Below are 24,676 nucleotides of genomic sequence, written 5' to 3'. Positions count from 1 at the left end.
GACTATGGCACCAAGCAGACTTCTTTCTTTTATTCCCAGAGAAGCCCAACGCCCTGGCCCCCAGCCTCTCTGCTCCTGCAAACCTACTTCGCTTAACCAAGTCCTCCTCACCCTCCGCACTTACTGTACCTCATCCCATTACTTTCTGGTATTTATCGCTTTGCCATTTCATAATAATAATAATAATAATAATAATAATAACAACAACAACAACAATAATAATAATAATAATAATAATTTATTATGTATACCCCACCCATCTGGCTGGTCTTCCCCAGCCACTCTGGGTGGCTTCCAACAAAATATTAAAATACTGTAATACATCAGACATTAAAAGCTTCCCTGAACAGGGCTGCCTTCAGATGTCTTCTAAAAGTCTGGTAGTTGTTGTTCTCTTTAACATCTGGTGGGAGGGCGTTCCACAGGGCGGGTGCCACTACCGAGAAGGCCCTTGAACTTTATTGCAATGTCTTAGTCCAACTGGGCTGCTCTGAGCCTGTAGAGTATTAGCCTCACAGCGACGTTTGCTCCCACCTTGGACTTTGAGCAACGCCAACGCCCAGGTGGAGAGTCAAGGTCACCAGGTGAGAAGGAGGCTTCTTGAGACCAGCGTGCTAAGTAATGATGGGAAGGAACAGCAGCCATGTCCCCAAGGCGTTGAGATCTGTGAAACGATGTAGGGCTTCTGTGCATATGTGTGCTTTCTGCAACATGCCCTCGATGCAATCATGGTGCTTTAGCGGCAGAGTTATCCTGGGCCATCCACACTGCGTATCTCTTCGGTCATCGTTCTGTGATGCTTCCCCAGTGCAAATCTTTGCTGCCATACCCAGGGGAACTTTGCGCTATAATGCAACGTGAGAACATACCGTATTCTAACTGAAAACAGCTTGCAGATACTTAATTGGCTTAGGATTTTATTAAAGTTAAGTGATGAATTCATAGGTTTAATTTCATAATCTGAAGATTGAAGGATGTTAATGTTTAAGTTAAATTATTTTAAGAACTACGATTTGGAAAACCGTTAAAAGGACATGCAATGAAATCCAACCAAGGGGAAGCGAGGAAGTCACTTAATAAGGTTAATAAGTGTAATTTTTAATAAGGTTATGATTTATGTTTGTTTTATGTGTTTGTTTGTTTGTTTGTTTGTTTGTTTATAATGTTGTGAAAATCAATTAAAAAATTTTTGGAAAAAAAAGAACATACCATATTGGCCTGAATATAAGCCACACCCACAAATAAGCTGCACTTTTAAAATTCGGCGGCTTGGGGGAGGCTTGAGAGCTGGGGATGGGACAGGCACCTATTTTACTAACAAAATAAAAAAAAAATCCTTCCAGTAGCACCTTAGAGACCAACTAAGTTTGTTATTGGTACGAACTTTCGTGTGTATCTGAAGAAGTGTGCATGCACACGAAAGCTCATACCAATAACAAACTTAGTTGGTCTCTAAGGTGCTACTGGAAGGAATTTTTTTTACTTTGTTTCGACTATGGCAGACCAACACGGCTACCTACCTGTATGTAGAACTATGCAGTGCTAGAAGGGCTTTGTTTCAGCTGCCCAAGTCTTCCCACATTACTGGATGTCTGTGAGTTTTGTTTTGTTTTGTTTTCAATACATTTTTATTGTTTTTTTAACATATCATTTCCAACAATCATATAACATACCGTAACTTCTTTTCTTATACAATGTTTTAGACTTCCGTCAACACCTCTGATGATTTTTCGTTCTTTATCACTTATTTTGCATTTCTTACTTTCTCTACTACTCTTAATTATCATTAACTAATAATTCTCCTCATAGTCTTTTTTGCAGTATTTCAGATAATCCTCCTTACAAAACTTCCTGCAGTCCTACTAGCATAATCTGTTCATTACCATTACTTTTTCAAATAGTTCATATATTTACTCCAGTCTTCTAAGAATCTCTGGTCCCGCAGGTTTCGAATCCTTCCTGTTAATTTATCTAATTCTGCATAGCCCATCAATTCTATCTGCGGATGTCTGTGAGTTTTGGTGTCAGAAGAAAGGGAGAAAACCTTTTGCTCTGTCCACTTCCTCTGTTCTGTGTATCGTTTTGTGAGCAACAATCGCGCTGCCTCTTACCTGGCTGTTCTCTAAACTAAACAGCCCCAAAGGCTGAAGCCTTTCTTCATAGCAGCAGTCACTGCATCCCCCTCCATCATTTTGGTTGCCGTTTTCTAAACCCTTTCCCCAGCTCCACCCCATCCTATATAAGGCAAGGATATATAAGGCGGGACGCGGGTGGCGCTGTGGGTTAAACCACAGAGCCTAGGGCTTGCCGATCAGAAGGTCGGTGGTTCGAATCCCCGCGACGGGGTGAGCTCCCGTTGCTCGGTCCCTGCTCCTGCCCACCTAGCAGTTCAAAAGCCCGTCAAAGTGCAAGTAGATCAATAGGTACCACTCCAGCGGGAAGGTAAATGGCGTTTCCATGCACTGCTCTGGTTTGCCAGAAGCGGCTTAGTCCTGCTGGCCACATAACCCGGAAGCTGTACACTGGCTCCCTCGCCAATAAAGCGAGATGAGCGTCGCAACCCCATAGTCGTCCATGACTGGACCTAATGGTCAGGGGTCCCTCTACCTTTACCTTAAAAGAACGGCACACAGTATTCCAAGTGTGTTTTAAAAGCATTAGGATATCAGCAATTTTATTTTCGGTTCCTCCCCTAATTATCCCTGGTATGTAATTCTCCTTTTACGCAGCTGCAGCCCACTGGGTCGACATTCATGCTGATTTTGTGGACGGTACCTGAGAAGCATTTAGGGGTTATGGGGTTATTACCCTTTTAACTCTTCATTCCTCTTGTTTCAGGGCAAATCAGTTCCTTGGGGCTGAGCTACCACCAAAGCCTTTCGCAGCAAAATGTAAGTGACGACAACTGCTTCCCGGACGGGGCTAGAAGGCTCCCTTGCCCTGCCCTCTCTCATATAACGCCCTCTCTCATATAACTCTCATATAAAGCTCAGGCATGTCCAAAGTCCGTTTCGGGGGCCTAATCTGGCCCCTGTGGCAGTTTATTTCCTGGGGTAAAATACTAAGAAAAAACCTCAGCAACTTCAACCCTAAAAAAGGTCAACAACTTTGAAATACAGTGGTACCTCGGGTTAAGTACTTACGGTAATTCGTTCCGGAGGTCCGTACTTAACCTGAAACTGTTCTTAACCTGAAGCACCACTTTAGCTAATGGGGCCTCCCGCTGCCACCGTGCCGCCGGAGCACGATTTCTATTCTCATCCTGAAGCAAAGTTCTTAACCTGAAGCACTATTTCTGGGTTAGCGGAGTCTGTAACCTGAAGTGTATGTAACCTGAAGCGTATGTAACCCGAGGTACCACTGTATACTTGGAGTCGAGTGTGGATTTCATCCTCTTTATTCAGCTCATAGTAGTGAGGAATAGAAGTTCCCCCAGAATGTCTGCTTTATATACATTATTTAGACAATGGGCCCCATGTGATTGGCTAGTTCCGGGATTCTCCTGTAGGCCAATCAGGTTGCAGATCCACTTCCACCTGGAGTTGGATTGGGCGGCTCCTGCGGACCAATCTTTCTGGATCTTACTGTTCTAGGACCAATCAGACTGCTGCATTCTGGATCCTATTGTTCTAGGACCAATCAGACTGCTGAATTCTGGATCTTATTGTTCTAGGACCAATCAGACTGCTGAATTCTGAATCCTATTGTTCTAGGACCAATCAGACTGCTGCATTCTGAATCCTATTGTTCTAGGACCAATCAGACTGCTGAATTCTGAATCCTATTGTTCTAGGACCAATCAGACTGCTGAATTCTGAATCCTATTGTTCTAGGACCAATCAGACTGCTGCATTCTGAATCCTATTGTTCTAGGACCAATCAGACTGCTGCAGTTTGGATCCTATTCCTACTTCAATCCTAAAAAAAGGTCAACAACTTTGGTCGGCCCCCACGGCCCTTCACTCCATCAAATACGGCCCTCTTTGAAAAAAGTTTGGACCCCACTAGCTGCAAATGAGGACTTTTCTGGGCGAAGTTGCCAACGGTGTTAGCATTTTGGGAATCTCTTAGCCAATCAGCGCCATGTTGATTTATCCTTTGGGATGGGATCCAGAAAGGCTGGGAATCCCCACGCAGGCAGTGCACGTGGCCCACACTCCGCCAAACTGATCTAGAGCACGTGCAGAGTGTCCCCATCGCTTGCATGCCCCTGCCGACGCCATTCCCCACCCTGGACTTCCGGGTCAGACAGCCTGCGCCGCTGCCGAAACGCAGAAGGTGTTGAACCTTCACAACCACGGAGTTGGAAGGGTCCCCCCAAAGGCCATCATTCCAGCCCCCTGCAGCGCAGGAGTCGTGCAGAAGTCTGGCCTTGGTGCCTGTGCGGATTCTGCAGCTGCTGCCGGCCCTTATGCTTGTCTCCTCTCTTTCTACTCAGCCGTCCTCGCCAGCTGCGACTTCGATGATGCCGGCAGCCCGTTCTGTGACTGGACCCAGCCTAAGGATGACAGCGGGGACTGGATCCGAGGAGAGGGAAAGAAGCCTGGGGAGAGCCCTGGACCGCCAGGAGGGGTCCCCGAACGGAGTATGTTATCAGAATTTAAGGTCTCAAATATATAAATCAAAGGTTCATAAATGTACAAGGCAAGCACGTACATAAGTATATAAAGCACGTGTCTCAAATAATAATAATAATAATAATAATAATGATAATAATAATAGTAGTAATAATAATAATAATAATAGTAATAGTAATAGTAATAATAATAAATGTTATTTATTCCCCGGCCAGAGCCGGGCTCAGGGCGGCTAACACCAATAAAATCACAATAAAAACATAATGCGGGGGGGGGGGGACCAATTTAAAATACAGGTTAAAATGCAATTTAAAATGCAGCCTCATTTTAAAAGTAGCCCATAGATCAAAACCATAAGAGGTGGGAGACTTAAGGGTCAGACTGAGTCCAAACCAAAGGCCAGGCGGAACAGCTCTGTCTTGCAGGCCCTGCGGAAAGATGTCAAGTCCTGCAGGGCCCTAGTCTCTTGGGACAGAGTGTTTCACTAAGTCGGGGCCAGTGCTGAAAAGGCCCTGGCCCTAGTTGAGACCAATCTAACCACCTTGCGACCTGGGACCTCCAAGGTGTTGTCATTTGTGGACCTTAAGGTCCTCTGCGGGGCATACCAGGAGAGGCGGTCCCGTAGGTACGTGGGTCCTAGTATAGGAGAACAATCCTGAAGCCATTTTGACTCTCCCAAATTGACCTCGACTCTTTCTCTGCAAGGAGGAAGGAAATAGGGAAAGCTTTCCAATGGACTTTGGGGCTTACAGCTCCCTTTTCAAATACAGCCTGGCAAATATCTGTTAAGCTGAGCACACTATCAATATCAGGAACTAAGTATTTGCCATCTCCAAGGAATGGCCGGGCTACTCAGAAAAGGCAATCAATAAGGCATGAAGAGGTATCCTGGCAGACAGGAGAGAAACACACCCAAATTTCTGCTGGGGACCACCTCCTTCTGTGATGTATGTATGATGTTTCGGGGGGGGGTGGTCTTGAGCTACGGAGGAGGCAGTTTCAAGAGTCTATATCAGAGCTTTCACACCAATGTTCTGGGTTCCTCTCCCCCCCTCCCAGGCTTACTAGCCACTTTGCTTCTCAATATTCACTGGTTGGCCTCTGTTATTTTCTCCTACCGATAGGGAACCTATATAAGGACTCTATACGGGCACTTGGGTACCCCATAAGGAACAAAGGAGCAGTTTTTTTCTTACAACAGAGTAATAATAATAATATTTTTTTATTTATACCCCGCCGGGCTCAGGGCGGCTAACAACAAATTTAAAACACTTAATTGCTGCTATAAAAAAAAGCATAAAATACGATGTAAAGTGTAAATAACAATAAAATCAAAAATCAATTTAGGGGGAAAATCCATCCAATAAACATTAGATGATCACCAGGGCTAGCTGGCTAAATTAGTCCCACTTGGACCAGCGAGTCCAGGGGAGAACCAGCTGTGGGACCCTAGAGCGGGCAATCTTCACAAAAGGGGGAGGGGGAGGGAAGGAAGGGGAATAAAAGATCAGGCCAGGGTATTTGTCATTACAAAAGACTGGCCAGGCTCCCCAGGCAATCCAATCAAGTGAGCATGAATAGGTAACCTGCCAGACAGGAGATAAGCAACGCACTCAGATTTCTGCTGTAGACCGCCATTTCTGTGAAGTGTGTATGATGTTTCTGAAGGTGGTCTTGGACTCAAGTGCGGGCAATTTAAAATGTCTATATAAGGGCAGGCACACCTGGGTTTGGGTCCTCCTCCTTTCCTGCGTGTGAAGGGGGCACCCTGTTGCAACAGATCAATAAAGATCAGGCTTACGAGCTGCTTTGCTTCTCAATATTCTCTGGTTGGCCTCTGTTATTTGCTCTGACCAATGGAGAACCTGCAAAGGACTCTATAAGGGCTCTTGTGTCCCCCATAAGGGAATAAGGCCAGATTCTCGTTTATTACACTCACAAACAGGACCTGAGGGTAACGCGGCACTCTGTGAGTCCTGGCAGCTGGTCGTCAGAGATATACAGCCTCTGATACAGAGCATCGTGGCTTATAGACATTGAGAGCCTTCTTCTCCTCCACCACCAATTTGTCTAATCCTCTTTTAATCAAGATTGGTGGCCACCCCTGCCTTCTGCCGGGCAATTTCCATAGTTTAACTTTGTACCATACTTTATTCTATCTGTACTGAACAGTTAATGGTTAATGGAAGCCTGTTTATAACATCTGTATGGTTTTTATTGTCCAGTTTTATGTTTTTATTGCTCTGAACAGCGTCTCCACCCCATCATTCTGCCCGGACGCTGAGGTCCAGCTCTGAGGGCCTTCTGGCGGTTCCCTCCCTGCGAGAAGCAAAGCTACAGGGAACCGGGCAGAGGGCCTTCTCGGTGGTGGCACCCGCCCTGTGGAACGCCCTCCCACCAGACATCAAAGAGAAAAACAACTAGCAGACTTTAAGAAGACATTTGAAGGCAGCCCTGTTTAGGGAAGCTTTTAATGTTTAATAGATCATTGTATTTTAATATTGTGTTGGAAGCTGCCCAGCATGGCTGGGGAAACCACTAGGTTCTAGTATAAGGAGAGAGGAATAATAATAATAATAATAATAATAATAATAATAATAATAATAATCCTCAGCCATTTTCTCCACTTACAGACTTTTCCGCCACTGACTAACCAGATGGCCGTGTTGGTCTGACACAGTCAAAATAAAAACTTTCAGAAAGTCAAGTAGAACCTTACAAGACCACCTAAGTTTATTCTGGGTATAAGCTTTCGTGTGCATGCACACTTCTTCAGATACACTGAAACAGAAGTCACCAGACCCTTATATACAGTAGTGGGCTGGTGGGGTGGGGTTTTTCTCAGAAGGGTAGAGGGAGATGGGTGATTGACTCAATGGGTATGGTAAACCTGTTGACGACTGCTAATGACTGCAATTAGTCCTACAGGGAAAAGCAAGGGATGGCTTTAGCATGTGTAATGAGACGACTAAATAACAACAAACAACAACGAGACAAGAATCCAACATCTCTATTCTGACCAAGTCTCTCCACAGTTTTCAGTTTAGTTGTTGTTGTTGTTGTTGTTGTTGTTGTTGTTGTTGTTTAGTCGTTTAGTTGTGTCCGCCTCTTCGTGACCCCCTGGACCAGAGCACGCCAGGCCCTCCTGTCTTCCACTGCCTCCCACAGTTATGTTGGTAGCTTCTAGAACACTGTCCCACCATCTCGTCCTCTGTCCTCCCCTTCTCCTTGTGCCCTCCATCTTTCCCAACATCAGGGTCTTTTCCAGGGAGTCTTCTCTTCTCATGAGGTGGCCAAAGTCTTGGAGCCTCAGCTTCAGGATCTGGCCTTCCAGGGAGCACTCAGGGCTGATTTCCTTCAGAATGGAGAGGTTTGATCTTCTTGCAGTCCATGGGACTCTCAAGAGTCTCCTCCAGCACCAGAATTCAAAAGCATCCATTCTTCGGCGATCAGCCTTCTTGATGGTCCAGCTCTCACTTCCATACATCACTACTGGGAAAACCAGAGCTTTAACTATACGGACCTTTGTCGGCAAGGTGATGTCTCTGCTTTTTAAGATGCTGTCTAGGTTTGTCATTGCTTTTCTCCCAAGGAGCAGGCGTCTAAGCTGTAATTCAGATGGCTTTAAAGCAGACATAGACAGGTTTGTGTAGGGATCTGGTCTTACTCATTTGAATCAGATCCTGCCCTCCGGAGCAGGTAAATGCACATGAGCGCTGTCCCTGCATGAAACGAGCGACTTCTCATCCCGTTCCAGGAGGCCATTATGTCTACCCAGAGGAAGGGGCATCCGTGCAGTTGCAGAGCCCGGATCTGGACCCGGCTGTGCCAGAGACCTGCGTTGAGTTCCTCTACTACCTGTACAGCCTAGACAGCAAGGGCCAGCTGGCGGTGGAAGTTCAATATCCTTCCGGGAACTCCTCCACCCTGTGGACAAGGAGAGGGATGCAGAGTTCGTCTTGGCTGCTGGGAGCTGTGACTATCCAGAATCCATCGCAACGCCCCTTCAAGGTGAGCGGTGTCACTGTTTTCGAGGAGACGTTTCAGTGTGGGTGGTGTGTAGAGCCCTGGGCCGAGACCTGGGAGACCAGGGTTCGAATCCTTCCTCTCAGCCATTAAGTTCACTTGAAATGGAAAAGGACAATTTAATGAGGAAATAAACGATTCAGGCTCCTCGCAGGGTTCTCCCATATTTGCAATTCTAAAAATGGAAGGTGGGGTTTTTTCTCTCATTTTCACCCCCGATCTCCCATTCCAGTTCCTTTCAAAGCCTTTTCAGCACCTGCTAAAAACTTTTTTTTTTTCTTATTTAGGCAAGCCTTAAAAAGACAGGTAAAAACTCTATTCCATTTAACCACAACCCGTTTTTAAAATAATGTTTGGAATACCTGGAATGGTTGATTTTTTAACTGTTCTTCCTGATGATTTTATGGCTTTCTGTAAACCGCTTTGTTTGTTTCCCACGAGCAAACGTTGTGTACATTTTATGATGTAAAATAAACATAATGAAATAATAAATTCCCGTTAGCAATAAAAGAGAACTGATCTGATGTAGCGGAGCAGACCTTGTCAAGGTGCGGAAGAGCTGAGCTCAATGTAAACGTCTGTTGTAGGAACCTCATCGGTTTCTTGCAAATCTTGTTTTATTTATTTTTAAACATGCAGTCTGTGGCCAATTTTCTTGCAGCTCAGCTCAGGCACATGCAGAGAGACTGAGCAGGTGCCATGAGCTCGGATTTGTGGTTGCAGCTCAGCTCTTGCAAAGCTTCTGCTAACTGGAATAATACTCTGGGCGGCTTCCAACAGAACACTAAAATACAATAACCTATTAAACATTAAAAGCTTTCCTAAACAGGGCTGCCTTTAGATGTCTTCTAAAAGTTCGGTAGTTATTTTTCTCTTTGACATCTGGTGGGAGGGAGTTCCACAGGGCGGGTGCCACCACCGCGAAGGCCCTCTGCCTGGTTCCCTGTAACTTGGCTTCTCGCAGGGAGGGAACCGCCATAAGGCCCTCGGAGTTGGACCTCAGTGGGCAGTCCGCAGGCAAGTAGGGTCTCAGCCTGCGTACCAGATGGAGCTGATAAACAGCTGCCCTGGACACAGAACTGACCTGCGCCTCCATGGACAGCGGTGAGTCCAGAATGACTCCCAGGCTGCGTACCTGGTCCTTCAGGGGGCACAGTTGCCCCATTCAGGACCAGGGAGTCCTCTACACCTGCCTGCCTCCTGTCCCCCAAAACAGTACTTCTGTCTTGTCAGGATTCAACCTTAATCTGTTAGCCGCCATCCATCCTCCAACCGCCTCCAGACACTCACACAGGACCTTCACCGCCTTCACTGGTTCCGATCTGAAAGAGAGGTAGAGCTGGGTATCATCCGCATATTGATGGACACCCAGCCCAAACCCCCTGATGATCTCTCCCAGCGGCTGCATGTAAATGTTGAAAAGCACGGGGGAGAGGACAGAACCCTGAGGCACCCCACAAGTGAGAGCCCAGGGGTCTGAACACTCATCCCCCACCACCGCGTTCTGGATACGGCCCAGGAGGAAGGAGCGGAACCACTGTATGACAGTGCCCCCAGCTCCCAGCCCCTCTAGACGGTCCAGAAGGATGTCATGGTCCATGGTGTCAAAGGCCGCTGAGAGATCCAGCAGAAGGGTGAATTGCTCCCTTCGCCCACTGGGAGCCTCACCGATTCCCACGCCAGTTCCCAAGGGCCCTCACGGAGCCTCGCTTTGTCGTGCAAACTACCGCTTTGAGAAAATGCACAAGAACCACAGAATTATGGACTTGGAAAGGGACCCCAAGGGTCTTCTAGTCCAACTCCCTTCAGTGCAGGGCTCAAAGCTACAGAATACTTGACCATCTCACCTCTGCTCCAGGGAACGGCAGTCCACCACCTTCCAGGGGATCCCCGTTCCACTTTTCATTCTCTCTCTTTCTGCCCACCCAGGTTGTTTTCGCTGCCACCCAGGTCAAGACCGAAGAAATCACCATCGCTCTGGACAGCATCTCCGTCAGGATTGGGCCTTGTGCACGTAAGCGCCCCTGTTCTAGGCCTCCTCCCCTCGGGAAGAATATGGGATTTTTGCTGTTATTATTGCGGCAAGCGGGTGCTGGTTTCTGAGGTTGCTGAGACCCTACCTGCCCGCAGACTGTCTCGCCAGAGTGGCGCATGCTCTGGTTATCTCCCGCTTGGACTTCAGTGCGCTCACCTTTGAAGGTGACTGGAAACTACAACTAATCCAGAATGCGGCAGCTAGACTAGCGGCCGCCAGGACCACATAACACTGGTCTTGAAAGATCTCCATTAGCTCCCAGTACGTTTCTGAGCACAATTCAAAGTATTAGTGCAGACCTTGAAAGCCCTAAACGGCCTCAAAGGTCCAGTATTCCTGAAGGAGCATCTACACCTCCAATGTTCTGCCCAGACACTGAGGTCCAGCTCCAAGGGCCTTCTGGCGGTTCCCTCCCTGCAAGAACGGAGGTTGCAGGGAACCAGGCAGAGGGCCTTCTTGGTGGTGGCGCCCGCCCTGTGGAACGCCCTCCCATCAGATGTCAAGGAAATAGACAACTATCTGACTTTTAGAAGACACCTGAAGGCAGCCCTGTTTAGGGAAGGTTTTAATGTTTGACATTTTATTGTGTTTTAAATATTCTGTTGGGAGCTGTCCAGAGCAGCAGGGGAAAGCCAGCCAGATGGATGGGGTATAAATAATAATAATAATAATAATAATAATAATAATAATAATAATAATAATTTATTTATACCCCGCCCATCTGGCTGAGTTTCCGCAGCCACTCTGGGCAGCTCCCAATCGAATGTTAAAAACAATATAGCATTAAATATTAAAAACTAATAATAATAACAATAACAATAACAATAATAATTTATTTGTACACCACCCATCTGGCTGGGTTTCCCCAGCCACTCTGGGCGGCTTCCACAGAAACAAAAAATACAGTAAAATCACACATTAAAAGCTTCCCTGAACAGGGCTGCCTTAAGATGTCTTCTGAATGTCAGGTAGTTGTTTATCGCTTTGACATCTAATGGGAGGGCGTTCCTTCAGGTATTATTACGTCAGGGTAGGACTCCAAAGGCCGAGGTTCAAGGACTCTTGCACCCAAATGAGTAGGAGGCACCCCAAGAACAACAGGACCAGCCCACTGCCATCCTCTTTGCCCTCTGAACACCCCCCACCCCACAAGATCACTTAAGCCCTTCCTTGGTAGAAGATACGAAGAACTGGAAGGGGCTCTGGCCATCATGGAGACGGACCCCTCCAAACCTAAAACATTATCCTTCCGTGAAGTCTTCTCTGTACATCCCGTTTGGCTGCCTACCTATCAAAGCAGACGCTATAATTCCCACTGCAAAGGGGTGCGAGAGAGACTTGTCGTCTTCTTCCTCTGCTGCAGCCTGCGTGACCGGGTGCAATTTTGACGACGACGGCAACCTCTGCCAATGGGAGAATCCGGCCGACGGAGACGTCCAGTGGGAGCAAAGGGCTGGGGCCGGGGACCTGCCCGGAGTGGGGCCAGAGGACGACTTCTCGAGACCCGGCTGTGAGTCCTGAACCCGTCAGAGCGTCCAAAGAGCCTTTAGCTGGATCAGGCCAAATCATCATCATTATTAATCATAATTTATCATCGCCATCACTGCCTCTTAACCTCAACTACCTCGCAGGGTTCTTGTGAGGATCAAAACGAGGAGGTGGGGAGAGCCGCGTGCCCCACCTTGAGCTCCTGGGAGGAAAAGGCGGGACGTAAATTATGGGATCGTAGGGACCCCCAATGGTCATCTAGACCAGCCCTCTGCAAAGCAGGATTCGCAGCTAAAGAAATGCGACTAATAAATAGATATAGGTAAAGGTAAAGGGACCCCTGACCATTAGGTCCAGTTGTGGCTGACTCTGGGGTTGCGGCGCTCATCTCGCTTTATTGGCCGAGGGAGCCGGCGTACAGCTTCCAGGTCATGTGGCCAGCAGGACTAAGCCGCTTCTGGCGAACCAGAGCAGCGCACGGAAACGCCGTTAACCTTCCCGCCATAGCGGTACCTATTTATCTACTTGCACTTTGACGTGCTTTCGAACTGCTAGGTTGGCAGGAGCAGGGACCGAGCAACGGGAGCTCACGGGATTCGAACTGCCGACCTTCCGATCGGCAAGTCCTAGGCTCTGTGGTTTAACCCACAGCGCCCCCCGCGCCCCCCATAAATAGATATATAAATTGACAAATAATTGCGGGCGGGAACCGATGCAGCCCCAGATTTGGACGAACCTCCCCGGAGGATGACGGCCTGCTTCTTCCAAACCCCTCTGGCGCGTTTCTTCCCGTTAGAGCAGACCCTGACTTTCTGCAAATATCGCTCTTGCAGTTGGCCTCTACATGTTGCTCGATTCTTTGGGCGGCAGCGGCACAGCCCTCCTGAAGAGCCCCCTCTACCAGTCCCTGGGATCCTGCCTCTCTCTCAGCTTCTACTATACCTTGCACGGCGTCTCCAACGACACAGGGCTGAGGATATACGCAGCACAACCAGGCAAGTTTCCAGAGACCTGTCGGGCCTGGGGAAAGGGTGCTGTTGGTGGCAGGAGTGGGATCCTGCCACATTCCTTCCCCTGCTTCCCAGAGCAGCCCTGGAGGAGAGCGAGGGACTGGCTAACAGAGGCGCCTGTTTCTCTTCCCATTTCCATGCGGAACAGGCGATGAGCTGGGGCCCGCCTTGCTGAGTCTCGCGGGGGAACATGGACCCGACTGGAAACCGGGAAGAGCCGTCTACTCAGGGACATCAGAAAATATCCAGGTGAGGAGGGTGGTTTTCTCGGCACGTATTTACAACCTGAGCATAAGACAGAGAAGCTCACGGCATTAAAACCCCAACAGACCTTGCTTTCCCATCAGTCGTAGATCTGGACCCTGTGCTGGGCCCGGGGGTGACCCGAACAACGTGGTCCAGGTCCGGTCCCGAATCCAAGGGTTCCACGAGGAGTCAGTCCGACAGGACACGAGGCAGGAAACCAGGCGAGGTCAGGCACAGGATCACAGGCAGGTTCCGGCAAACAGCAACGTTGCTCCCGCAACCTGGGGCAGGGTCCAGCGGCCTTTTATCTCTGTTGGGGTAACGGCCGGTCCTGATCCCCCAGTGACTCACCTCCCTGTTTCGCCCGAAGACAAGCACTCCTCCTGCGAGTACTCAGGTCTCTCCTTCTCTCAGACCTCAGTCTCTGCAGCTCAGGAGATGTCGGTGGGTTACTAGACCCAGAGGCCGCCTCAGCCTCCCCTGACCCAACCGGTAGTGGAGCAGCTGTAAGTGACGGCCCAGCTGAAGGCAATGAGGGAATCCCCGCATCTGGAGCCAGGGCAGGCTCAGGCCCCTGACTCGGCCCAGCTGGTGCTTGTTGCAGGGGAACCTGTGCAGACTGGGGCTCTTCAGAATCAGGCTCCAGACCTGGTTCAGCTGCCGCCTAGGGCATAGGATCCGGTGCAGACCGAGACTCCTCTGGTTTCGAGTCTGAGCCTGAGTCCCAGGCTATCGCAACCCAGCACGGGGCAGGCAGGGCTCTGAGTCTCCAGCTTCCAGACTACCTCCAGCTCTGCTCACCCAGTGTGGAGATAAGACCCTTAGGTCCCCATCATAGATCACAGAATCCCATAGTTGAAAGGAACACCCAAGGATCATCCATTTCAACCCCCTGCAATGCAGGAATACGCAGCTGTCCCCTACGGGGATCAAAGCTACGACCTTGGCGGTCGTCCGCACTTGTGAAGTCCCATGTCTAGAGATTTACAGCTTTTCCCCAGGTAAAACTGCTCTTTAGTGCTGAATAGGAACAAACAACGATCCATGGAAAACCCGGCTGGCATTTGTTCCCAGCGGCGTAGCGTGGGTTATCAGCACCCGGGGCAAGGCAAGTAATTTGCGCCCCCCAACCCGGGGCAAGGCAAATAATTTGCGCCCCCTAACCCGGGGCAAGGCAAGTACAGTAATTTACTCTTCCAAGCAGCAGCAGCAGCGAGGCTTCTCTCCTTAATTGATTCCCCCTCCACACCGCGTCGTTTCCTGGCTGCTCCCCCCCCCTTCCCCTCTCTCTCCTCCTCGCTCTGCTTGCCTTGCCCTGCCCTGCCTGAGGGCACCCTGAGGAGACTCCGCTCTCCTTTTTGACCAGGCGAGGTGGGAAAAAGGGGGGAAAGTCTCTTCCCGCCCCCTCGCCAGACTCCCTGCTCCGCTCGGCTCACTACCCAGGCGGCCAGTGGAAAGAGAGACGCAATTACCTCTCCCTCCGCTTCGCCAAGCTGTCAAAGCCCGGCAGCAGCGGCAACGGCAGCAGCAGGCGCAGCCAGACCCCCGCGAGCCAGCCAGCCCGCCCGCCCGCCCGGCTTCCTCTCCTTTTTTTGCCAGCGGCAGAAGGCTTTGCTCTCCCCCTTCTGCGACCTCCTCGCCAAGCCGAGCGAGCGCGGGCTCCCTAACCAGTGGATTTTAGTAGGGGCAGAGAGCTGCTAGTGCGAGTGCGCCCCTGCCCAAGTTGCGCCCGGTGCGGCCGGCACCCCTGGCACCCCCCACGCTACGCCACTGTTTGTTCCGATTCAGCAGTAGAGAGCAGGTTTCCCTGGGGGAATGAAGAGGGCAATGTGGTCAGGCGCTTAGTTGCAGCTCTGGCAACTTGGCTCACTCTTTGGGGGTGCTCAGGAGGACATGTGAATGGCCAGCTAAGGTCCTCATAGAATTATAGAATTGTGCAGTTGGAAGGGGTACCCCAAGGGTCATCCAGCCGAACCCCGCTGCAATGCAGGAATCTCAGCTGAAGCATCCAAAGCATATGGCCATCCAAGCTAGACTGGTGACTGGGAGCGGCTGCCGAGACCATATAACACCGGTCTTGAAAGACCTGCACTGGCTCCCAGTACGTTTCCGAGCACAATTCAAAGTGTTGGTGCTGACCTTGAAAGCCCTAAACAGCCTCGTCCCAGTATACCTGAAGAAGCATCTCCACCCTATCGTTCTGCCCGGACACAGAGGTCCAGCTCCGAGGGCCTTCTGATGGTTCCCTCCCTGCGAGAAGCCAAGTTATAGGGAAGCAGGCAGAGGGCCTTTTCGGTAGCGGCACCTGCCCTGTGGAACGCCCTCCCACCAGATGTCAAAGAGAAAAACCACCACCAGACTTTAAGAAGACATCTGAAGGCAGCCCTGTTTAGGGAAACTTTTAATGTTTAATAGGTTATTGTATTTTAGTGTTCTGTTGTAAGCCGCCCAGAGTGGCTGGGGAAGCCCAGCCAGATGGACGGGGTATAAATAATAAATTATTATTATTATTATTACCTCTGCTTAACAACCTCCAGTGGAGGAGAGTCTATCACCTCCCAAGGGAACAAATAAACTTCTCTGACTAGCTCAGCAACCTCCACAAGATTCTAACTCTCCCTGGGCACAGGACCCTGAGAACCGAGAGGAACTCAGGGCATCATCTAGACTGACCCTGGCAAAACACTGCTTTAAACGTTCTGTGGGTCAAACCAGGAAAACCTGAATGTGGCATGGAGGGGCTGGCCGTGGGCCTCTCTGGTGGTCATCCTTGGTCCTTCCTCTCCTAGTTCATCATCGAAGGCACCTACGCAGGGAAGCCTGGCGTCGCGGTGGACAGCGTGAGGATCTCGCCCTGCGAAGGTAAAATCCGCCCCGGTCATCTCTAGGCAAGGAGGGGAGGCGGATGTGGGGAGGGTGAGAGAGTTGGGCGGGCAGGCGGAAGAGGCGAACTGGGGGTCGCTCACCCCACGTGCTCCTCGCCCTCAGAGACTTTCGCCGAGTGCAACTTCAACGACGCAGCGGACCCGTTCTGCGGCTGGCTGCAGCCCAACAACAACGAGGCGAACTGGACATGGGCAAAGGGGCACACGCCGACAGAAGAGACGGGGCCTCCAGGCGACTATCCCGACGGCAGTAAGGAGCCAAGGAGGGTGAGGGGTGGGCTGGGTCCAGGAAGGCCTTGTCACATGCCCCACACAGAAGCCACGTTGTGCTGGGCCCGGGGGTAACCCGAGCAATGCGGTCCAGGTCCGGTCCGGAATCCAAGGGTTCCACGAGGTATCAGTCCGACAGGGCCAAGGCAGGAAACCAGGCGAGGTCAGGCACAGAATCACAGGCAGGTTCCGGCAAACAGCAACGCTGCTCCCGCAACCTGGGGCGGGGTCCAGCAGCCTTTTATCGCTGTTGGGGCAGTCCTGATCCCCCGACGACTCACCTCCCTGTTTCGCCTGAAGGCAAGCACTCCTCCTGCAAGTACTCAGGTCTCTCCTTCTCCCAGACCTCAGTCTCTGCAGCTCAGGAGATGTCGGTGGGTTACTAGACCCAGAGGCCGCCTCAGCCTCCCCTGACCCAACTGGTAGTGGAGCAGCTGTAAGTGATGGCCCAGCTGAAGGCAACGAGGGAATCCCCGCATCTGGAGCAAGGGCAGGATCAGGCCCCTGACTCGGCCCAGCTGGTGTTTGTTGCAGGGGAACCTGTGTAGACTGGGACACTTCAGGATCAGGCCCCAGACTTGGTTCAGATGCCGCCTGGGGCAAAGGATCCAGTGCAGACTGAGACTCCTCTGGCTCCAAGCCCGAATCCCAGGCCATCACACACGTCAGGGTTCAAGGGACTTCAGGCTTCTCTCCCCACCAGCTTGTCCCAGTTGGCACATAGAATCATAGAATTGTAGAATTGGAAGGGACCCACGAGAGTCATCTAGTCCAACGCCCAGCAATGCAGGAATCGCAACTAAAGAATTCCTGACAGGTGACCATCCAACCATATGACTTGGTGGATGTGGGTTTTGCCCCTGGGCTTGTTAACGGAGAACTCTGAGGTCTCCCTTGGACAAAAAACAAGGACACCAGCCTGGAATACCAGAGCAAAACAGCAGCCAGTAGGCTTGGTCTTGATTGAAGACTGTCGTGACAGGACTCCCACCTGCCACCAGGTGGAACAAGATGGAAGCCCCGAAGAAAAGAGAACCCAAACTTTTATTAGCTGCTAATCCCCATGGTTACCCCCCCCCAAACTACATCACTCATACATCACGGTTGCATCATGAAAGGGGAGGTCTGGTGGCCGTAATCTGAGCATCCTGGACCCTGCCCCATGGTTCCCCTTGCCCTCCACCAAACACCCATCAAGTGTAAGAAAAGAGATATTTACATTTCCCTGTTTCCCAGCCAAGTTCATCACAACCTTTCGTCTCCATCTGGGTTTGTTCTTCCCGGAATGGCTACCTGTCTGGCTCTCAGGTATCAGGATGCCAGGGATTATCACTCAGGCAGAGGGGCTGCTGAGTAGCTGAGCTCACACGTCTAGATGAATTTCTGAAGTTTTCCCAGTGAGCCAGTACATAGGTACATTGATCAGTGAATTCTGACATTTGGTGTCGTGCAGCAAAGGCCCTTTGAATAGACAGGAAGAAACTGTGATGGGGTGTTTTGTGGGGACAAATCACAAAAGTCCCAAAAGCGATTGTGCTGATTTTGGTAGTGGGCTGCATGTGCAGGATATCTGCTGGAGGGGCAACCCCCCCCCCAACCTATACATAAATTCCTGCAACAGGCTCGATGGTCAAGAGAGTGATTGGGGCGGGGGGCTGCCCCCTTGCCCCCCTTCTCTTCCCCCAGAGGGCCACTACATCTACGTGGAAGCTGGTTGCACGAAGCCAGGCCAGGCCACGCGTCTGTCCAGCCGGGGCTTCTGCACGGACACCGACGCCTGCGTGGAATTCTACTACTACATGCACGGCATCGTGGAAGTCGACACCCAGCTCCGGGTTCTGGCGCACGGGCCATGGGGACCCAGCACCCTCCTCTGGAGCCGGACCGGGATCCAAAGACCCGCCTGGCTCTTGGGGTCTGTGACGGTGCCCTACGGGGGACCCCAACCCAGCAAGGTGAGTGGGAGGGGGGCAGGTAGGGGAGGAAAGAGCCAGGAGGGAAGGCAGAGGGACCTGGTCTCAAAAAGTTTGTTTCGCAAGATTTACCGTATTTTTTGCTCTATAAGACGCACCAGACCACAAGACGCACCTAGTTTTTGGAGGAGGAAAACAAGGAAAAAATATTCTGAATCCCTGAAGCCAGAACAGCAAGAGGGATCGCTGCGCAGTGAAAGCAGCCATCCCTCTTGCTGTTCTGGCTTCTGGGATAGTTGCGCAGCCTGCATTCGCTCCGTAAGACGCACACACATTTCCCCTTACTTTTTAGGAGGGAAAAAGTGAGTCTTATAGAGCAAAAAATACGGTATATACCGCTTGATTGTGAAACAAGAAAACCTCAAAGCGGTTTAACCAAAGGAGTATAAACCCAGCTTTAACCTGACTTAACTGATATATATTGCAGATATGGACCACTTAAGAAATAAGGAATTAATAACACATTTAATAACAGCAGCTGATAACGGGTATAGGCGGATCTTGGAGAACTTTGCAATTAATGAATAGTGATCACTGGTATGATATAGTTTGGCAAACAGCCGTAATGGAAAAGTTGTCACAACAATAGAAGGCTAGAAGGGAAAGGGAAAGAACAAGATATTTTTTACACTGCATGGTGTGATTTTATTAAATATACAAATGAAAGGACACATGGATAAAAATATATCTACAACATATGTTGCAATATGGCACAGATAAGCAGGCTCTTCGTTTTCTGAGCTGATTTATAGCAAAATCCTTTGAATTGGTTTACTGTAATCACCTCACTATTACGTACCGTACAGTAATATATTTTGCATTTACCGCCATGGCCCGTCTTTTGTCAGCCATGTCATGCTTCATGTGTTATGTTTTATGATGTATGTTTGAACAACAAATAGATCATAGAACGTAATACCAGAAAATAGGGACGATGATAATAGTGATAGTGATTTTTCTTCTTAAAAAAAAATGTTAAGGGGTACTGTCATTTTCCTACTCCTACTGAAATCCTGCCCCTCAATGAGGCCAAACTTAGATTCACAAAATGTTTAGGGGTATGCATACCCCCAGAAAAAAAGCAGAGATGATAATGATATGGTGATGATAATGATAGTAATAATCATAATATTATTAATGCTGCCATGGAATTATTAGTATGAGCAATTGAAAGATTAAAAAGCATTAAACCAACAATAAACTTTTGTTCTGTGAACCACCCTGAGACCTCTGGGTATAGGGTGGTATATAAATTCTAATTATAATAATAATAATAATAACAATAACAATAACAATAATAATCTGCAGGCAGCCCTGTTCAGGGAAGTTTTTAATGTGTGACATTTTAATGTATTTTTAATCTTTGTTGGAAGCCGCCCAGAGTGGCTGGGGAGACCCAGCCAGATGGGCGGGTACAAATAATTTATTATTATTATTATTACAACAACAACAACTAAAAAACACATCAGCAGATAGATAGATAGATAGATAGATAGATAGATAGATAATACTTTATTCGGCTATAAGCCCACAAGGTAAAACAAATCAATAAATAAAATAGCATTTTACAATCTAAAATATCAACTAAAATATTTCAACGCATAATCTCCTTCACATTACTTACAATCTCTAGATGTACCGTATTATGGCCTTGAAGATAAAGATGTTGCATAGAGTTTACTAGATTTTTAATAGTCATGCGGCATTCCATGAAGTCTTTTATATGAAAGAACTGAAATCAGGAATCTGGCAACCTGTAATGTTCTATAAGAGTCAATGTCCTGGAGTAGATAAGCTAGATGAAATTCAGGTGGTTGAGCAACAATTTCCAAAATGATTGAACTCAGAATCCTTGATCGGGGAACAATATATAAAGGGCAATTAAACAAGATATGATAAAGGGATTCTATTGGTTTGTTGTCACATGCGCATAAAACAGAGGTTTTACTGTTAGAAAATCTATTGCTCAGCACATTTGAGGGGAACACATTAAATCTGGCTCTAACAAATGCGAATCTATGCGACGCAACCGATAAGGTAGACAGATATCGAGGTATCTGGGACATAGATGTAATGCCCTGATTTATCGGGGAACATGTACCTCCACCTGTAGTAAGATTTTGTTGCAAATCCACCTCCTCCAGGCGCTGGAAAAAGTCTCGCAAAGGCGCCTGCATGATATCAAGAGGCAGGGAGTTCCAAAGGGCAGGCTGATTTCTTGCGGACGCAGACTGGCTGTTGCTTGGCACCTGGAGCAGTGCCAGTGCCGCAGATCCAGGCGGTCGAGAGGGCATAGGCGGGGTAAAGTGATCCAGCCGATCAGCCCTGGACTAGCTCAGGACTGTCTCCACTGACCGGCAAAGCTCTGCCGCCGAACTACGGTTCTCTCCTTGAAACAAAGCAGGACGCTAGTCCTCATGGAGGTGGCTGCTTCCTGGCCCTCGACTGACCCCTTTGCTTTGGCGCAGGTTGTTTTTGAGGTGGTCCGGGGCAGCAACCCCTATATGGATGTGGCGCTGGACAACATTTCCGTACGCAAGGGGGCGTGCGCAGGTGAGGCGGGGCGGGGCGATGGGGTGGACAAGCGGCCGCCCCCAAAAACCCCCTTGCTCTCTTTCCGCAGAGCCGTATTTGCCAGAATTCCCCAGGAAGAGGGAGGGATCGCAGGGGCCTCTCAGAATCCTTAGCGCACTACAATTCCCAGGGTTCCCTGGGGGAAGGTGGGGCAGAAGGGGGGTCATCACGCCATAAAGGAAGGGATGAATGGAGCCTGGAAAAATGATATGGGGGGAAAGCTTCAGGTATCCCCAAAATCCCATAAATACCCCACTCACTATGGACTCTGTTTTCTCTCTTCCTTGAAGATTCTGGGACCACAATTCCCCCACCGACCTCCACAGCCGCCACATCGACCACCACAGGCAGACCCGGACCCATAACAACCTCCGGGGCCAGACCCACAACCACCACCAGTGGACCAAGCCCCATAACCACCACCGGGGCCAGCCCCATAACTACCACCGGGGCCACAACCACAACCACCACTGGGACCAGCCCCATAACCACCAGTGGACCCAGCCCCACAACCACCACTGAGACCAGCCCCATAACCACCACGAGTGGGCCAAGCCCTACAACTACCACCGCGGCCAGCCCCATAACCACCACCAGCGGACCCAGCCCCACAAACACAACTGTGACTAACCCCACAACCACCAGTGGGACTAGCCCCATAACCACCAGTGGACCCAGCCCCACAACCACAACTGTAACCAGCCCCACACCCACCAGTGGACCCAGCCCCACAACGACCACGGGAACCAGCCCCACAACCACCACTGGGAGCAGCCCCACAACTACCACTGGGGCCAGTCCCACAACCACCAATGGGACCAGCCCCACACCCACCAGTGGACCCAGCCCCACAACGACCACGGGAACCAGCCCCACAACCACCACTGGGAGCAGCCCCACAACTACCACTGGGGCCAGTCCCACAACCACCAATGGGACCAGCCCCACAACCACCAGTGGACCCAGCCCCACAACGACCACGGGAACCAGCCCCACAACCACCACTGGGAGCAGCCCCATAACCACCAGTGGACCCAGCCCCACAACCACCAATGGGACCAGCCCCACAACCACCAGTGGACCTAGCCCCACAACTACAACTGTGACTAACCCCACAACCACCAGTGGACCCAGCCCCATAACCACCACGAGTGGACCAAGCCCCACAACTACCACCGGGACCAGCCCCACAACCACCAGTGGACCCAGCCCCACAACTACCACCGGGGCCAGCCCCATAACCACCACCAGCGGACCCAGTCCCACAACCACAACTGTAACCAGCCCCACAACCACCACTGGGGCCAGCCCCACAACCACCAGTGGGACTAGCCCCATAACCACCAGTGGACCCAGCCCCACAACCACAACTGTAACCAGCCCCACAACCACCACTGGGGCCAGCCCCATAACCACCACCAGTGGACCAAGCCCCACAACCACCACTGGGGCCATCCCCACAACCACCCCGAGTGGAACCAGTCCCATAACTACCACCGGGGCCAGCCCCACAACCACCAATGGGACCAACCCCACAACAACCACCGGGGCCAGCCCCATAACCACCACCAGTGGACCCAGCCCCACAACCACCACTGTAACCAGCCCCACAACCACAAACGGGACCGGCCCCACAACCACCAGTGGACCCAGCCCCACAACCACTACTGAGACCAGCCCCACAACCACCACTGGGGCCAGCCCCACAACCACCACCACTGGGGCCAGCCCCACAACCACCACCAGTGGACCCAGCCCCACAACCACTACTTGGACCAGCCCCACAACTACCAACGGGACCAGCCCCACAACCACCAGTGGACCCAGCCCCACAACCACCACCGGGGCCAGCCCCATAACCACCAGTGGACCCAGCCCCACAACCACCAACGTGACTGGCCCCACAACCACTACTGGGACCAGCCCCACAACCACCACCGGGGCCAGCCCCGCAACCACCACCAGCGGACCCAGCCCCACAACCACCACCGGGGCCAGCCCTACAACCACCACCAGCGGACCCAGCCCCACAACCACCACCGGGGCCAGCCCCACAACCACCACCAGCGGACCCAGCCCCACAACCACCACCGGGGCCAGCCCCACAACCACCACCACCGGACCCAGTCCCACAACCACCACTGGGCCCAGCCCCACAACCACCACCAGTGGACCCAGCCCCACAACCACCACCAGCGGACCCAGCCCCACAACCACCACCGGGGCCAGCCCCACAACCACCACCAGCGGACCCAGCCCCACAACCACCACTGGGCCCAGTCCCACAACCACCACCAGCGGACCCAGCCCCACAACCACCACCACCGGGTCCAGCCCCACAACCACCACCAGAGGACCCAGCCCCACAACCACCACCGGGGCCAGCCCCACAACCACCACCAGCAGACCCAGCCCCACAACCACCACCGGGGCCAGCCCCACAACCACCACCAGCGGACCCAGCCCCACAACCACCACCGAGGCCAGCCCCACAACCACCACCAGTGGACCCAGCCCCACAACCACCACCAGCAGACCCAGCCCCACAACCACCACCGGACCCAGCCCCACAACCACCACCAGCGGACCCAGCCCCACAACCACCACTGGGTCCAGCCCCACAACCACCACCAGCGGACCCAGCCCCACAACCACCACCAGTGGACCCAGCCCCACAACCACCACCGGGTCCAGCCCCACAACCACCACCAGCGGACCCAGCCCCACAACCACCACCGGGGCCAGCCCCACAACCACCACCAGCGGACCCAGCCCCACAACCACCACCGGGGCCAGCCCCATAACCACCAGTGGACCCAGCCCCACAACCACCAACGGGACCAGCCCCACAACCACTACTGGGACCAGCCCCACAACCACCACCGGGGCCAGCCCCACAACCACCACTGGGCCCAGCCCCACAACCACCCCGGAACTGTATACCTCCACCCCTTCGGTCTCCACTACTACAACAACCACGGCGAAACCCCCTGTGCCACCTGCAGGTGAATACCTTTCGGGGCCCCCTAACTGCAGGGGGGCGGAAGGGGCTAAACAGTTACTGTGCAGCAGCAGCAGCCGCCTTTGGGGTGGGGAGGCAGAGGGTCTGGGCTGCCCAGGAAAGAAGGGAGTTCAAATTAGCCAGCCAGGTGCCCCATAGCGAACCCTACAAGCCGGATCTGAACCCAAGACCCCACAACTGGCATTCAGAAGCATTGCTGCCTCTGAACGTGGTGGCAGAGCTTTGCCACCCTGGCTAGTAGCCATCAATATCAAATCCCCTTTTAAAGCCAGTTCGTGGCCCTCACTGCCTCATGTGGCAGGGAGTTCCGCAGTTCATCTGTGTGCTGCGTGAAAGACTTTATTCTGCCTGTCCTGAATCCTCCAACACATAGCTTCAAAAGGAGGAGGCGGTATTAGGATAGTGAGCCAGGACTCCTGGGTTCTTTAGAGAATAATAATTATGGATCAAGAGAGAGCCTCTGGGCTTATTCAGGGGGGTACATTTCCTCTGTTGTAGAAGAAATTAATTCATTTAGTGCTTTGGACTGTTTCTACCCTACTTACTAACCAACGAACTCAGGGCAGTTTA

General features: G+C 51.2%; 1 protein-coding gene and 1 long non-coding RNA gene across 2 annotated transcripts in view; both read left to right on the top strand.

Annotated features, from left to right (window-relative positions):
• Positions 1-24,676, top strand: part of LOC309326848 — a 101,409-nt gene that overhangs the window by 29,388 nt on the left and 47,345 nt on the right. The window lies entirely within an intron of this gene.
• Positions 851-24,344, top strand: MUC12 (mucin 12, cell surface associated; the record flags this gene model as incomplete). Its single annotated transcript, XM_081838364.1, has 13 exons — positions 851-857; positions 4,439-4,585; positions 8,335-8,588; positions 10,533-10,617; positions 12,002-12,148; positions 12,960-13,121; positions 13,285-13,385; positions 16,172-16,244; positions 16,371-16,517; positions 18,224-18,492; positions 20,979-21,063; positions 21,375-23,363; positions 24,121-24,344. 13 exons carry the CDS (start codon positions 851-853, stop codon positions 24,342-24,344), a joined length of 3,690 nt encoding a protein of 1,229 aa, XP_081694490.1.

Source organism: Podarcis erhardii (assembly GCF_964252035.2).
Source record: "Podarcis erhardii genome assembly, chromosome: 13".
Taxonomy (NCBI): Eukaryota; Metazoa; Chordata; class Lepidosauria; order Squamata; family Lacertidae; genus Podarcis; species Podarcis erhardii.
This window is presented reverse-complemented; position numbering and strand designations above follow the sequence as displayed.